Genomic DNA, 17,029 nt, shown 5'->3' on the forward strand with positions numbered 1-17,029 from the left:
TGCAATTCGTCCCTTTGAAAAAAAAAGAATCTGAAACAGCAAAATAGAAATCTCTCTTGTCCCATGGCCTTCCAAGTCTGTCAACAAAGTAACATGGCAGCACCAGCGAGAACACACTTAGCACCAGCAAAATTTAAGTGAAGCACCAGACACCAAATTGGTGGGGGAAAAAATCCCATTTCTCTTGCTGTGACAGTGGGATCTATCTATCTATCTAGATATGTATATAGAGAGAAACATCAGGACTTGTAAAGATTTTTAAAGAGGGAGTTATCCCAGACTGCCCTTACAAAATCGGCCCCAAGTCCATCTCATTTTTTTTTTTCCTATCTTGCCTTTTGCAATTTGACCTCTTACTCCACCAGCATCTATCCCCAGGCAGGAGGTCAACTCTGAGGCTAATTCCCACCAGTCTTTGCAAATTTTCTAAGTACACAGCAGGCATCCCTCTTCCGGTGCCCCAGATATTAAAGAATATCAGAGTTCACGTTGCAAGGTGCAGAAAAGGGAAGGGACCATGTCCTCCACAAGGCATGCACTGATTAGTAATATTCATATTTTTTATATAGAGAGCTGTATGTAAATAGCATCAGGGTGTCTCTTTCTGCAGCTGGGTATCCAAAGGGCATCCCCAGGCCCATTCTGCACTTCTACTATTGCTCCAGGCACGGTCTTTATTCTCCACTTCCTTCTTGAAGTGCCAGCCATGGCCTTTCAAGCTGTGGGCTCCCCCTCAGGAAAACGGGAACCAGCTTTCTCCAAGGACACAGGGTTTTCACCAACCTGTAGAAATAAAAGATTAGCATTTCGGTCAGTAGGCACGTGCAGACAGCTGCTGGGGATGACGTCAGTGCAGGGCCTCTGGAGCCAGCGGAGGGGAGGAAGGATGGGGCAGAGCTACTAGATAAAGGACTCTGATTGGGGAAGAATGTTTCCCCCGAAAGTTAGTTCTTAGCACCCCCGCAGAAGCTCTGTCCAAGCTTTTTCCTAAATACATGTCTGGACAAACCCATACCATACACACCCAGCTCCATTTTCAGACCGGATATTTACATAAACATCTTCTGTGATTAACAAAGAGAATCTAGAGTCACGCTAGCTTTTTGCTCTATTAGGAACAGTAAACTTTATCTATTCATTGTATAAATCCATATTCGAGGCAGAATTTAGGACAGTCTCTGCTCTTGTTTGTTCACTCATTCATTCATGCATTCATTCCCAAACATGTCAAGCACCATCCTAGATGCTCCAGATTCAGAGGCAGGCTCAGTGGCCAAGAGAGGAAGATGGAAAAGAACTGAGAGTGACTGTCATATGTGAAGAGCATTAATCTGGGTAAGCATGGGCTGTGAGAGCCCGGGGGAGAGGCAGCTTGCCAAGGAGAAGGAGAGAAAGAGGTGGACCCCTGCTGAGTACTGAAGGATGACAGGGAATTAGCCAAGACAAGATGAGGTTCTCTGGGCAAAGCAGAAGAAACAGCATATCCACACAAAACTTGTATATGTATGTCCACAGCAGCACAATTCACAATAGCCAAAAGGTGGAAAAACCCCAAAGTTCATCAACTGTTAAGTGGCTAAACAAAATGTGGTACATCCATACAATGGAATATTATCCGGCCATAAAAGGGAATGAAGTTCTGATACATGCTACAACATGGATGAACCTTGAAGGCTTTATGCTAAGTGAAAGAAGCCATAAAAGGTCACATATTGTATGAAATGTCCACAATAGGCAGATCCTTAGAGACAAAGTGGATTAGTGGTTGCCTAAGGCTGGAGGGCACAGGGGATTGGGGAATGGGAACCGGCTTCTTTGGGAGAGATGAGAGTGCTAAAATTAATTGTGGTGATGTTTGCACAACTCTGCGAATATACTAAAAGCTATTGAATTATACACTTTAAATGAGTGGATTTTATGATATGTGAAGGAAGGGGAGGAAAAGTAAGAGGGAAAGAAGAAACCGCACAAGGGAATGAATGCACAGAGGAATGAAACAGCATGAGCAGGTCAGGGACCCGGTGGGAGCCTGATGAAGCTCAAGCAAAGACTGATGTTGCAACTGGGGAAGAGATGAGGCTAGAGAGTTAGCAGGGGAGATAAAACATTTCACACATTACTCCAAAGCAGGTGGTTTAATAACTGTCAAGTAAGTAATATAAACCATCGCCATGCAAGCCCCACCTCCCACCCCCACCCCCACCTCCCACAGGTGCTCTGTGTCCCAGATGTTGACTTCATGTGAACCATATCCACCAGCTCCCTTGGCCTCTGGCTTCCTGCTGGGTCCCCCACCCCCACCCCTCTCTGGCAATGAGAGGCACCAAGGGTAGAGTGAGATCAGGGCATTTAATTCCCCAGATCCCTTCCTGCTGGGTCATGGGTTGGCTGCCGTCCCACTGTGGAAGGCCAAGGCTCCTGCCGGGCAGCTCACTGTGCTGGGCAGCTCACTGGTGCAGCTACAGCTCCCTCTCCAAGCTCCAGGTCCCATGCCAACCCTGAGGTCCACCATCACCCCTTAGTTTCCTAAGCCCTGCCCACACAATAATCAAACCTTTATGAAATCTTCCTCCCATCACTCAGTTTGGAGGTGCTCTCTGCCTCCTACTTGGACCCTGACCAATATATATAGCTGAATCAAAGAGGTGGGTCATAAACACATGCACCCACAATCAACATTAGCTGACAGTCACAGGACATAAATCTGCAAATTCAAACCTTTTGCTTTTGACCTGGTTAGGTGGGGGCAAAAGACCTTTTTGCTGCAGTCTTTGCCCAGCTACCTTCTATCACAAGGGCAAAAAGACAGGAGGAGTTCTGCATTCTTGCAGAGCTGCCATATTTTTTCGTAGGGTCCTCAATCAACTCAGTTGATAAAACACATTCAGTTTATGAAAACCAGCTTTTGTGATGCTTGACATCTCAGTTGGTTTCTGGCCATACTGATCTACAGAATGAAAGCCAGTGAAATCCTGTGGCATTTCCCTAAGATAATTGCACTTTCTTAACCACAGGTATAAATGGGAGGGATGGAAAAGAGAGAAAGAATCGCCTTTATTATGCACCTGCTATGTGCTATTGTGTTGATTATGTGCTAAACATTGTTCTCAGTACTAGATAAAGCACATTCCCTGCCCTCAATTGGCCTCCAGTCTTGGGAAAGACATAGCATGTCAGAGGCTGGTACTGTAAAGGAACCGTCATCTGCGGGGTATATTTATAGTCCAGAGGTCAGGATGGGACAGTGTTCAGGAAGACAGCTTCAGACAGGAAGCAGTATTTGAACTGGGCTTTGAAGATATTCATATATATTTTTTTCCAAATTTGGAAGAAGGAAGCATCTTAGTTTGCCAGGGCTGCTATGACAAAGTACCACAGACTCACTGGCTTACACGAAGAAATATGTCAGTGGTGCCATGCTTCCTCTTAAAGGAGAGACTCCTCTCCACGCCTCTCCCAGGCATCCCTTGGCTTGTGGCAGCATGAGTCAGGGTCTGCCTCCATCACACAGCCATCTCTCTGTCTGTCTCTTACTGTATCCAAATTTCCTCTGCTTGTAAGGACACCACGTTGAATTAAGGGTTCACCCTACTCCAGTAGGACCTCGTCTCAACTATGACGTCTCCAGAGATCCTGTTTCCATATGGGGTCACAGTCATAGGACTAGGGCTTAGGGCTTGAACGTGGCTTTTTGGAGAACACAATTCAGCCCCTAACAGGAAGGATTATTTGGGTGGGGAAAGAGCTCGAGCCTGAGGACTGTGATAAGTATGGCTCAGACAGGACCAGGGAGATCAGGGAAATGCATCAGATAGTTGTGGGAACTGAGGTTGTAGATGTGAGTTGAATTCAGGCAATGAAGGGAAAACAGCAAATGGCTTCAGGAGAGGTGAGAGAAACCGTATTTTTAAAGCTGCTGTCAACTACATCCACAAAAATGAATGGCATTTTCTTGCAAAACTAGGTAGGACTAGCATCTGATTTTCATTTTCTAACACCATCACTGAGCCTACAGTGAGTCTTTCTAAGGGGGTTTCCCTTTGCTATTAAGGGGATTAATTCCCACACCCACTCATGCGTCTGGATTGGTGTCCACCGAGAAACGTGAGCAGCTGAAGCACATCTCTGCCCAGCCCCCATGGCTGTGTGTCCCCTGTCCCTTGGATGCCACACCACTAAATCCCAGAGCCACAGAGTGGGCATGAGCATTCACTTTTGGGGTCACACCAGGGTAGGGATCTAACCCACAGAAATAGTCACATAAATGTTCAAGTATAGATGTTGAGGATGTTCCCTACAACTTTACTAGTAATACCAACAATTTGGAAACAACCTGTGTGTCCAACAATAGGGGACTGGATTAAGGAATTACGCTTCATACATATTAGAAAGAGGGAGATCCATATGTGCTGAGACAGAAAGATGGCTAAGATTCTTAACTGAAAAAAGCAAGTGGTCCAACAGCATGATCCAGATCATTTTTCCTTTTAATGAATGTGCACGTTTGTGATATATGATATATATATATATATATATATATATATATATGTATGTATAGATATATATCATACACAGAGAGGCAAAATAGTGTAAAGGTTAAGAGCACAGGCTCTGAAGTCAGATGCCTGAGTTAGAATCCTGATTCTGAGATTTAAAAGCTGTGCTACCTTGGATCAGTTATGTAACCTCTCTGGGCTTCAGTTTCCTTATGCAGAAAAGGGAGTTAACAATAGTGTGGATCTCCTATGTTGACATGAGGATTCAAAGTATCAGCGAGTGCAAGACACTTAGAACAGTGCTGGCATATAGTAAGTCTACATTTGTTATTATTCTTATTGTTATTGTTATATATTCCAAACTGCTGACACTAATTTACCCCATGGGAGTAGATTTGGGGACAGAGTAAGAGGGAACTTGCAGGGCTTTTCTTTATATATTTTATATACTTCTGTATCATTTACTTTATAGACTTAGATATATTTTTTCTTTCTTGCAAGGAGCATGTATTAATTGTACAACAAAAAATTATAATTTTAAATTCATGAAGGACACTGCCCATTATGAGCCACTGGCATGCCCCTGGGATGTAGTCCCTCAAAGTTGGCTCATAAAGAAGTTTTTCAGTTGCTGACTCACAACAAAAGCTCAAGACTGAACAGATTTGTGAAACACCTTTTTAAAAATTTCTCTGGTTCCACTTTCTACCCGCAGTGTTGGGGGGTATGGGGTATGGCGGGGAGAGAGAAACCTCAGGGTCCTTTCTCTGAGCTGCGGCGACATCAAGTTGTTTTTGGCAGTGAAGACAGAGAGCCGTGGTGAAGTAGGATGCTCACTCCCTTTCCCTAGATCTGAGAAGAGTTAGGGGTCTGAGGTTTTCTCCTAGGAGGCCCCAATTTTTAATTTTTAAAATACCACTTTAGCTGTTGTTGTTTGCACCAGTGATAAGTTACAAATTCAAGCAACACAGAATGATATAAAAATAAAAGGAAAGTCCCCCTTTACTCCCCCCTCACCTCTATTCTCCTCCCCAGAGGCAGCTGGCGTTTACAGAATATTTTCTGTGCATTTATAAGCACCATTGCCTTTTCTTTGCCTACCATTGTTTCCCTAGAGCCCAGCATAATGCCTGGCACATAGTAGGTGCTTAATTCACTATCTGTTGAAAGAGTGAATAAAGGAGCAAGTGGAAAATGGTCACAACTTCCCAATCCTTCCATCTTTGGTTTCAGGGAATCTGTTTTGACCAGGGAGTTCTGCTGGGACCAGGTGTCCAAGTGCCTAAGATACATGAGAATCCGCTGTCACCGGAGAATCCTCCTAGAGAGAAGAAGCTTGCTCTGGTCTGTGTTATCACTTCAGTCTCCCTCTGCATAGCTCAAGCCGGCCAGTTAGAAAGTTGAGCATGGGGGAGGTGGAGATGAGGGATTGAACAGGTGGAAGGCTAGGTTTGGGGGGTGTGACAAAGGAAGGGGTCAGTTGGCAACTCCTAGAAGAAGTCTTTGCCCACCCCCCCCTCTGCCCAGTCCTCCTGCTATCAGAAAAGTTATTGATTATCCAAAGTTCATGGAAACCAAGTCAGCTCTTACCCACTACTAAGTTGTGGCCGGTGGGCCCTGAATGCCAAACTAACTGGACTTCCAAAGAGGGAAGCACTGAGAGTTGGGAGGAAGTAGCTCAGCACAGAATCAATGCCAAATCGAAAGGGGCAGACCCTTCTTAATGTCAACTGTGGCATATAAAACAATCTTGCCCGTATATAGCAAATATTTAAATATGCATATTCTTTGACCCAGTAATTTCACATCTAAGAAAGTCACTTTTTGTTTGCATTGTCCAAACAAGGTTGTTCACTACAACCTTGTTTACACTATCAGAAAATGGGAAAAATACCTAAATGTCCCTTGGGAGATGACTGAATAAGTAAATCATGATCCATCCAAACAAACTTGGTGCTAATAAACTCTATGCAGCCATTAAAAAGGATGATGAAAACCTTCCTTTATTGACATGGGCAGATTGCAACAACCCATTGTTGGTGCGGGGAAAAACAGGTCACAAAGTCATAAATGAGAGCAAGCACAGTATGCTCTCATTTATTTAAAATAGGATGCATGTGTGGGTGTGTGAATGCTTCAAGGGGTGTCTGGCAGGATGCTCCCCTAAATCGGAGGTCATAAATTTAAATGCATTGGGATGTAACATGCTCCCAGTGGGGACTGGGGCTAACTGGAGAGTGTCCTATCTAAAGGGATTTCCATACTTATCTCCATCCCGTTGCTGCACATGGGAATATAGACTTGGTGTTGCCAGATCTTTCCATTTTTTTCCAGAAAAACTGGAACTACAGGCTTCTACATGAAAGTGCCTAATCTTTCCTTGTTGAGGGGGAAAAAAACACACAGGCCAAACAAAACTCAACTGCTGGCCCAGTTCAGTCAATGGACCTCCAGTTTTCAACGCTCAGATATTCTTAGAAGCTGAATCAGCTGGCATTTGAACCTGCCTCATCTTAACTCTCAGGAGCTATCTCTGGGCCTTGGTTTCCCCATCTCTTTGGTGAGAGTCTCTAAAGTCTAGGTCTGGCTATGTTTCTAGAACAGTGACCTTTTTGTCACTGTTCTTTTTAGAACTGGATCAAAAGTGTGGTTTGCCCCCTCAGATGGGGGGAAGCAGAGAAGTATGAAATCACCCAATTTTATGTCTAATTTCTGATGGTTCACAAATTCCTAGAGGCTCACCCCCCCCCCCCAATTCATTCATTCATTCATCAGTGAATGCCCACTCTGGGACAGTCACCATGCCAGGTGATGGAACACAGTGATGAGGTTCCTGCCTATATAGGGCATAGAGGCCAGTGTCATCCAGGCTGGGACCCCTGTCCTGGGGCTTCTTCCAGCTCTGACAGTGGCTTAAGCAACGGCTGGTGAACCACATAGCTGGGGAAGCAGGATCAGTAGCTGCTGGAAGCAAAAGGCTCAGACAGGTCCCCAGAGCTCCTACCTATTCCCTGAATTTGGGCCCACTGACTGAATTTTACACTAAATAAGGACAACACATATCCCACACTATCATTCGCCATTTTCTGAACAGCAGTGCTGTGCCTTATACTGTGCTAAGTTAGATTGTGGTATGCTTCCTTTATACTAGGAGCAGCCAGATAATAAAATAGTAAGCAACCAGTATGAAGTATGTTTGTAGAAAATTATTTTATGACAGGGAGAAATGTCTGTGATATGCTGAAAAAGGCAGGTAATATATTCAGAGTGATTCCATTTGTTAAAGTACCGATCAATGCATTTTTTAAAAATGGAAACAAGTATACCAAAATGTTAACAATGGGTAGTGAGATGACGATTCATGAAAATTTTTTTCCAGCATTTTCCAAATATTTAATTATGAATTTATAATCTTTTTGTAGAAAAAAAGGTTATTTTTTAAAAAGGAATAGTATGCAAAGTTTCCCAAAGTAATTAATATTTCACATTGCCCAATTCTGCAGCCTAAAGAGCAAAGGTTCAATGATGGCAAACCTCTATGGGACAGCCACCTTGGACAGGCCAGTGTTGTCTACACAGGAGGGTAAAGGAAGCCTTCTCCTTTCCTGCATACCCAGCAGTAATAAAAGGAAGCATCTCACTGATGTGGCTAAAACAGAGACAGACCCCTACCCAATAGCTGGGGCATCCGTGTAGGGTAGAAAGGAGAAAGGAGAGAGGGGAAACAATGCCAAGTTGAATGGCCAAAGCTCTTCCATGATGCCCTCTAACCCTAAGGGTTGGGCATCGATGAGCTGGCACAGGGAGCTTTGGTGAGAAGGTGAACTTGGTCCACTTCCACTGAGAATCTGGGGCCAGGGGCAGGGTCGGGGTCTCCCCCCCTCTTGAAGGAGTCTGGGAGCAGCTGAGGGAGGGGCTGGAAGTCATTCATCTCTGCATGCTTGCATCCCAGTGCCTGGCTCCCAGCTGGTGCTCAACTCATGTTTGTGAATCCACGATACCAAAACATAGTCCCTTTTATTGGATCACATCTAATTCCCCTATTGTTAAGTGCCTCCTCATTCGCCACTGGTACTTGTGAATCCCTTTACTAATGAAAACTTCTCAGAGCCTGGTTTTCTCACCCCCTTCTTCCCAATGCACTTGGAATAAAACCCAGTCTCCCTCCTATGGCCTGATCTAGCTCATCCACCTCTTCAACTTCTCCCCCAAGTTATTATGGTGTTAGCCACAGTGCTGGTTTTTCTGTTCCTCAAACACACCATGCAGTCTCACCTCTAGGCCACTGGACTTGCTCTTCTCTCTTCCCAGAACCCTGTTGTTTCAGGTCTTCATGTGACTGGCTCCTTCTTGCCATTGGTTCCTCCTCAAAGTGACCTTCCCTGACTGTGGGAGGTGAGGAGCCCCTGAGTACTCTTTATTACTTTTCCTTTGCAAATAGTCTTCAAAGGTCTCAGCACTTTCTGAAATCATCTCTGTGTTAGATTGCATATTCCCAAGATGGCCACAACAGTATCTCCTGTCCTACATGCTTTTCTAGGACTCTGCCACTCCCATTCCAAAGGGTGAAGTCTCATTCTGCTCCCCTTGAACCTGGATGGGGGTCCTTGTGACTCAGTTCTGACCAACACGACTTCCATAGCTGGGACTGCAAGGGCAAAGTCGCTTCCACTTTGTTTCCGGGGACCCTCGCTTTTGGAGCTCTGAGCCACCATATCAGAAGACCAGCTATCCTGTGGCTTCCATGCTGTAAGGAAGCCCAGGCTACATGAAGGGGTCAGGGGTCGGGGTGGGGGTTCTGATCCACAGCCCCAGCTGAGATCCCAGCTGACTCCCAGCATCCACAGCTAGGCATATAAATGAAGGGCTCCAGCCATCCCGGAGCAGAGAGGGGTACTCCCACTATGCATTTGGTGAGAGGGGTAACTCACCAAATGCAGGAACATGATAAAATAGTTGTTTTACGCTGCTAAATCTCGGGGTAATCTGTAACACAGCAACAGTAACCAGAACAATGTTTAGGTTCTTATCATCTGTCTCTTCCCACTAAAATGCAAGCTCCAGGAGAGCTGGGGTTTGTATGTCTTGGTCCTTCCTGTAGCCACAGTGCCCTGCACACAGTAGGTACTCAATAATTCACAGCTGAGTGAGTGAAAGAAGGTCAGTTTGGGAAACAATACCTATCATGTATGGTTTCTGACTGATTCATTGATTCAACACATTTATTGTGTACCTTCTATGTGACAAGAAAGTCAACCAGGGACTGGGGGGCACCAGGAATAGCTCACTGTTCTTGTGAAATCCTGTGACACATACGGTGATGGTGACTTGGGGGAAACAGAAGTCCCAACCCTCCCCTCCCTACCCTTCAACAAAGGGCTGAAAAGCTGACTTTTCAAAAACCCAGAGTACAGCTGCCAAATCCATCCAGCCCACATCTGGGGACCGGTGCAGCAGTTTTTACATCCACAGCTCAGTCACTTGTGTCCTGGCCTCTCAGTAGCCCATGGATGACTGTAGACAGGCACCACGTGGCAGGAAGGCTGCCGTGGTCCTGCACATCTGGCCCCTTCCCGGGGGTTCCTCCCCAACAGCTGTCCTCCTTGGGTTCCACTAGTTCCCTCCCCTCTCCTAGCAGAAACTCAGGCTTTCGGGCTCTAAAAGTAATCCCGGCAGGGGCGCAGCAGGCTGGGAGGGAGGCCTGTGGGATGCGCCTCCAAGTTTAACCACTTAATCCCCAAAGTACCTGCCAAGAACCAGTTAGTGTGTCTGGCCGGCAGGCCAGGCCGTCATTAATTCATTAAAGCAGGCTCCTGCTGGCCCATTATCTTCCTTGCCGCTGACCACGTCGCCTCTTGGGCTTGCAGAATTCTTTCTCCCTTCCCCTCAGTCCCAAGGCAGGTTTCTGCCCCCATCCCCCACTCCCCTCCCAGCCAGATTCCTCAGCTCCATTCCCCCTCCCTCCCTGCCCCCTCCCCCAAGGCACCCTTCTCCCTCCCACGCCTCCGCCAGCCAGCACTCACCATAAAGCATCTTTTGTTCCCTCTCTCCTGTATCTGGGAGCACTGACTGGTTAAATCACACCATCCTCCTCCAGGCCTCCCCAGCCTCCCGGGGCTCCCCGGAGGCTCTCTGAGAAAGGGACTCTCAACTAGTGCAGGAATTCACTGCTCACCACCCCCTCTGCTGCCCCAGATCTCTTCTTGCATTCTCCTAGTCCTCGGAGGTAGCAGCGTGCAGTGGCCAAAGGCAAAGGCTCTGGTTCCCTTTCTGACAACTCAGGTAGATGCTTTCTGCCTCAGTTTCCCCTTTGAAATAATAAAAATAGGACTAACTGTATAATAACATCCTCTGGTGGGTGAACTAAGTGCCAGGCACTTTGCTGGGCGCTTTAAATGGATGAACTCCCATCGTCTTCCCAATAACCTTGGAAGAGGTACCAGATCCAGTTTATCGATTAAGGCTCAGAAAGGTAATGGGGCTGACCCAAGGTCACACTGCCAGCAAACGTGAAGAAAAAATCCAGTCCCACTGGATCCATTATGCTATCCCGGACCGTTTGGCACTGATTCCCCAAGAGGGCAAGTAGGAATAGTGTGGAATTGCCAAGAGCTTTGTCCTTTCCTAGGTATCCAGCTGCAATAAAAGGATGCATCTCATTGATGTGGGTTAAAACAGAGACAGATTCCCCCATCCAATAGCAGGGGAACCGGTTTGGGGCAGGAAGGAGAGGGTAAAATGTTGTCTACTTTGGGAAAGACATATTAAATGCACACTCATAATCATGGTAGTTCACATTTCTGTTCACTTGTTATGCACCAGGCACTTTTCTAGAGCTTTCTGTAAATGAATTGATCTGACCCTCTCAACAACCCTACGCTTTAAGTACTATCATTGTCCTCATTTTACATATGGAAAAGCTGAGTCTTGGGTTGTTTTTTAGTGATGATTCCTGAGAAAAGTATGGCTGGCTCACAGTAGAGGTTCAAAAGTTTGTGGAAACTACAGGACCTGCCTAGAGCTAAGCTCACCTTTAACACCTAAGAGAAGAATTAACAGTGGCAGACACAGGCATTCCTGAAACCCCTAAGGTACTGTATGAGCATTCCCATTTCTCCCACAGGAAAGGGAATGGAGGTGAGTACCCTGCATTCAACACAGAGTTCAACAAATAGCCTTTTCCCCAGTGGATTTCCTTTCATTTGCTAATTTTCTCAGGGACTGAGAAAAGATGGATTTTCCCAAATTAAGCTAAAAGCACCAGAAAGGCCCATCTGCAGGTACTCTGAGGTTAGGATGCAGCAGCAGGGAGTCCCTGGGATCTGGTCGAGCCAGGAGCTGGAGAATGACGAACCCAGGAATAGGATCGCAGGGAGGGGGTGTAATAGGATTCTCCCGGTAACCTGAGCGAGACAGGGGCGGCGCTGGAGGAAAACCTTCGGGGCATCCTGGGGTCAGGGCACCCGGAGCGGGAGAACCCTGGAGGGTGGGGCTGCTGGGGACGCCTGGGCTAGGAGAACCCAGAGGTGAGGTGAGGGGGTGGCCTGGGATCTGCAAGAAACTAAGTCCGGCAGAAGCAGAGGAAAGAAACACTGTGGCGAGAATATCTGGCGTCCTGACCCTCCCTCCCCCCACCACCATACACCCAGCTGCCCCAGACAGTCCCAGTGAAACTCTTCTCCACCTCTCTCTCCTGCCAGGTGGGCCGCAGTCTGCCAACTTCTCCCCCGCGCGGACAGCAGCCTTCCCTTCCGGGCCTCGGGGGCACCTCCCCCCCCCACTCCAGGACGCGCACACACGCCTACCCAGGCACACGTGGTCCGCCTCCCGGCAGGCGTTCTCCGCCCCCCTAAGTGGGGCACCGGGAGTCCCACTCCGCCTGGTCCCAGGAAGGGAGCGCTTTCCGAAACTCGCCTGGACCCCAAGACCAGAGGAAACCGTGTCCCAGCTCACCCCACCCCCCATTCCTATGACACTTCTTTCCCTCCCATCGTTCCATCTAAACGTACTTTCCCAACAGTCTTGCAACTTCTTCTCCCGGCAGTTTCTCTTTTTCTCTAGCCTCCCGGTCCTTTACCTTCCGGTCTCGTTCTCGTTTTTCCTTTCCCTCGCCTCTCTCCCCCTTTCCGCCTTTCCCCAAATTCCTTCTTTGGTTTTACGCTTCTCTCTCTTTACTCCATTATCCCGCTCTGTCCAAAATGTTTCCGCCCTGGGACTCGGAAGCCCCAGCCTGGCCCTTTCCGGCCAAGGGAACCCCGGGCCCCTCGCCGGGCTTGGGGAGAAGTGGATGGGATCCGGGGCGCCACCTGAGACCCGGGCAGAGAGCGCGCCGAAGCGCGCACTTCTCCTCGCCAGTGCCGGAGCAGTGCCGGCCCACGCGGCATCTGTCGCGCGAGCTTCCGGCTCACACCCCGTGCACCCCCGCAGCTCCCGGGGCGCCGCCACTCCCCACGCTCCTGCTGCCGCCTCTTTCTGCGGGCGCAGACGCTCAGGCCTCGCCTGCGGGCGCCGCGCCAGCTTCCCAAGGTGTCAGCGCACGGCGGGGCTCGGCCGGGACCTCAGCGCGGGGCAGTGAGTTCATCCCGGTGCTGCAGGCTTTCTCACCTTCAACCTTCACCTTCTGGCAACGGACCCACCTATGGGGGACTCGGCCTGATTCTCTCCTCCCTCATGCTCTGCAGCGCTCCCCTCCAGAGCCTGGAAGGACGATCCTTACCCACTTTTGTTCCCCGCTAGAAGCACCTAGGCAGTGTCTGGCGCACAGTTGGTGCTTAATAATTCTCCCAACCCCAAGAGCCCAGCGCACAGTAGGTGCTCAGGACCTTCCTCCCAGGTAGCAAACACAACAAGCGCCCGATAACCCCATTCCCACCCATGCGCAGTACCTAGCCTACAGCAAGCTCTGAAAACATCGCCTGCCTAAACAGGGCCTAGCACCCAGAAGGAGTTTAATAAGTGCTCTTTGATTAAGGCTTTCGCCTGGACTTTCCCTTAGAGCCTCAGATCCCAGCTCCCTGCGGGGGCATTTCCTCGATCGCATTCCCAACCACCAGATCTGGAGAAGTGGAGGCGACGCTCCTTTAACGGGACACCTCGCTGGAGAAGGGACGAAGAAGTTGGCAGAGTGAAGCAAAACTGGAAAGTGCGCGGGCCTTTGGGAGAAAAACGGCTCCAGCAAGAAGCCTGGAGCCGGATGGAAGCCGCGAGATGCACTCGGGGCGCTGGACAGTGGGGAACAGAAACTGAAGAAGTGGCACTTGGAAGGTGTTGAGGAACAGAGGTGATGGAGACGGTGGCGACCTAGTAGCGGCAGGCAGTTGGAAAGGGGGCCGGGGATTCTCTCGAAACCGCGATCAATTATAATTATTTGCCATGGCTTGAAACGACGTTCAATAGCAAACACACCTTTTTTCTTGCATTGCGTATTTACTTGAAGGACTGGTGCGCTGAAGGCAGCAGCAAGATGTGCTTAAGGAGTCGGAGAAAGGGGACAGAAACGGTGGACCTGACATTTCTTGGAAGGAAAGATGAGGACTGAGTGAGAGGCGGACGGAGATCGCTGTGAGAGAAGAGAGCAGAGGAAAAAGAGAAGAGAGGAAAGCTAAACTTGCCGCTTTCCCACACTGGGGATAGTTCGGCGTCGCCATCCCCGACTGCAGCGCCCCAGCGCTCGCTCTCTCGCTCGCTTGCTTACCTGTTGCTTGCTCCGTCTGGGTCTCGGCTCCGGCCCCACCAAGAAGCCCCGCGTTCCTACAAGTTCCGCCTGCCGAGCAGCCAGGCCGCCAGCGCCGCCACCTGCGCGGCCGCGCACAGCCAGGGCCAGTAGGTGGGGCGCGCGCCGGGCGCTGGCGTCCTCCGGCTCCGCGCGCGGCGCCGCCACATGGTGCGCTGGTGCAGCTCGTCGCCGAGCGCCTTGAGCCGGGCGGCCGTAAGCTGCGCGGCGGAGGAGCGCAGACCCAGGCGGCCCGCGCTGCAGGCGCACACAGCCGGGGGACCGCGGCCGCGGTGCAGGGGGCACGGGCACATGACCGCTCGCCTCGCTCCCTCCCCGCGCTCTGCTCGCCCCTCGCCTCCTCTTCCTCTGGCCTCTGCGCCCACCGCCGCCGCGCTCCAGCCGCCGGGGGCCTCCTCTGGACACCAAGTTTCTCCTTGTGTTGTGCGTTTGTTGTGCTGACGGCGCTATTATTAATTAAAGTGTCACATGGTGGAGGGGGGCGGGGAGGGCGCGGGGAGGGGGTTACATCATCCGGCCCCCGGGGGGGGAGGGGGCTGCAGGCAGAAGAAACCAAGAGGTAACTTTTAACCCTAGCCGCTCCGGCAGCGAGGGTGCGCGCGGTTTGGGAGAGGAGGAGCGCGGCGTGCTGGGACGCGAGAAGGCGCCGCGGCGCACAGGTCCCGGGCTTTGGAGGTCGCGGGGGACCCCCGCGGAGGCGAGGATCGCGAGGGAAGGATTTCGCCTTCCCCTTTTCCTGATTTCAGCTCCAGTTCCGATTTGGCGAGGAAAGGAGGCCTGTTTGCCGTTTTGGATGAAACTGTTGTCGTATTCTGCTGCGTTATTCACAAATATTCCGAGGTGGTTGTTTTGTTTTTGGAGAGGTGGGTTGATTCCAAGTCTTTATGGGAGGCCAGATTCAACCCAACTTGCCTAATTTCAGCTCTGACTTGGCACCTGTGGGTTTCGGGTTTGAAAAACACCCAGTACACGCCCCCACCCTGCTTCTGGGCTTCGCGGTCTGACCCTAAGGCACCCCCAGTGACTCCCTGGAAACCTTGATGGAGGAGTGGGGGTTGGGGACTCGGGCCTTAGCCGGGACTGGGCGCACAGCACCCAGCGCCCCAAGACACTCACACGGGGCTTTCTAGAAGGAAACTTATTTTTGTCTGCTTCCTTTTGTGAATATTCTTTTCCTGGGCGGGGTTACGATTTCCAGCAGCGATCCCGATTTAATGGGTAGTGGCGACACTGAGGGGCCGGCGGGGGAGAGGTGGGTGCCTTTAGCCCTCCTCCAATCCGACGGCCCTCCCTGTGCCCCACAAGTCGAGAAACTGGAGTTGTCACTGCTGGTGAAGGCACAGATGGGCGAGGGGGGTTCTCAAGATTCTCTAGGGGTAATGAGACCTTCCGATCTTAAACTGATGTAAGGGGTTTTTCCTCCACCCCCCAACACATCCATGCGTCCGCACACTTGTAGCCCTGTAGGCAATATTTATCCCGGATTAAAGGGCAGGTTTAAGGTCTCCGAAAAAAGCCATTCGCCTCCTGGCGCCCACCTTCCCATGGAAAAAGCTACCTGAAGGTCTCTGACCAAGGAACTAGAGTTGTTTTTTTTTGGACGTTGGGCGCTTTAGAAAACTGGAGGAGCCAGCAGGAAAAGATGTTTTTAAGATGATGAGCTCAGCTTTGATCTGGCTTTGTCGTGAAGAGAGATTTCCCCTTGTCCTGCAGCATGGTGAAATGGAAAGGTCAAGGGTGGGGTCAGCTCTGCTCTGTGGTCCTGGGGGCCCTTCTGGTCAGGGTTTTCCTGCTTAAGAATGGTCAACGTCTACTGAATGTCCTTGCCTACAATGTCTGGGTAAATCTTCCAGTAGTTCTATGTGGGAAGTCCTATTACTATCCTGTTTTACAGATGAGGAAACTGAGGCACGGGGGGGTAAGATGTATTACCTAAACTCAGTAAAGGATGCAGCCTGGATCTAAACTCAGGCAGCCTGCCACAGGCTCTAAGCTGTTAACCATGGTTTTATACTGCCCCCTGTGATCTAGGAATAATAATACCTCCCTCCGGGGATTGGGGGCAGAGATTAAATGAGAGAAATATATGCCAAGCACCTGGCATGCGGTGGGCTCTGGATAAACCTTGGTTCCCTTTGCTTCTGGCTAGAACCACTTCCCCATTTCCCTAGGGCTCACCTCCTTAATCCCCCCTAGTCTTTGCAAAAAGGACCTGATCCATTGCCCGCATGCAGTGTTCCAAGAATGAAGATACAGTGTCTATTTAAAAAGCCTTTTGGGTTTCAACTGAACAATCCTCCCCCCCCCCCATTTTAATCTGCACGCTTTTAACGGCTCACTTCATGGACATTAATTTTAATGGGACGATTATTACCCTGTTTGGAATCCTGCCCCTCAAAATGCTGGGCTTGCAAGGTGGAGCTGGGTCGGGTCCCAGCCACTTGGATGTTCTCTGCAGCAGAGAGAGTGCAGCCTTGGCCATGGGGACCCCTCATTCAGCAAGGGGGTGGGGAGAAGGGGGTGATGGAAAGGCGGGGAAAGGCCTCTCTCTCCCCAGAGCTCTGCACCTGGCAATCCCTGATGTTCTAACACTGAAGTTGTCCCGTCGTATCCCACTATTCACTAACTGGGGAACTTGGCCTTGTGACTTGGCCTTTTAGAACCTCTCTTTCCTCAACTGTAAAGTGAGATAGGAAGAGTATCTATGTCACAGCGGCATTGGGAGGATTAAATGAGACCCTGCTTGCAAAACCCTCAGCCCAGTGCCTGGCACATCGTCAGCATTTGATCAATGTCTGCT

General features: G+C 49.7%; 2 protein-coding genes across 4 annotated transcripts in view; one reads left to right on the forward strand and one right to left on the reverse strand.

Annotated features, from left to right (window-relative positions):
• RNFT2 (ring finger protein, transmembrane 2) overlaps positions 1–6,193 on the forward strand; it is an 85,123-nt gene extending 78,930 nt beyond the window's left edge. For all 3 annotated transcript variants that reach the window (XR_005214040.1, XR_005214042.1, XR_005214041.1), the window contains one exon: positions 5,730–6,193. The gene's annotated coding sequence lies outside the window, so the exon portion shown is untranslated. The remainder of the gene's footprint in view (positions 1–5,729) is intronic.
• HRK (harakiri, BCL2 interacting protein) lies at positions 583–14,522 on the reverse strand. Its single transcript, XM_037817228.1, has 2 exons — positions 14,191–14,522; positions 583–783 (listed from the first exon to the last, which is right to left on the reverse strand). The coding sequence occupies exon 1, from the start codon at positions 14,520–14,522 to the stop codon at positions 14,247–14,249; it is 276 nt and encodes a 91-aa protein (XP_037673156.1). The 3' UTR covers positions 583–783; positions 14,191–14,246.
• Positions 14,523–17,029: the final 2,507 nt, after the last annotated feature.

The sequence above is a fragment of the Choloepus didactylus genome, chromosome 23 (genome assembly GCF_015220235.1).
Source record: "Choloepus didactylus isolate mChoDid1 chromosome 23, mChoDid1.pri, whole genome shotgun sequence".
NCBI lineage: Eukaryota > Metazoa > Chordata > Mammalia > Pilosa > Megalonychidae > Choloepus > Choloepus didactylus.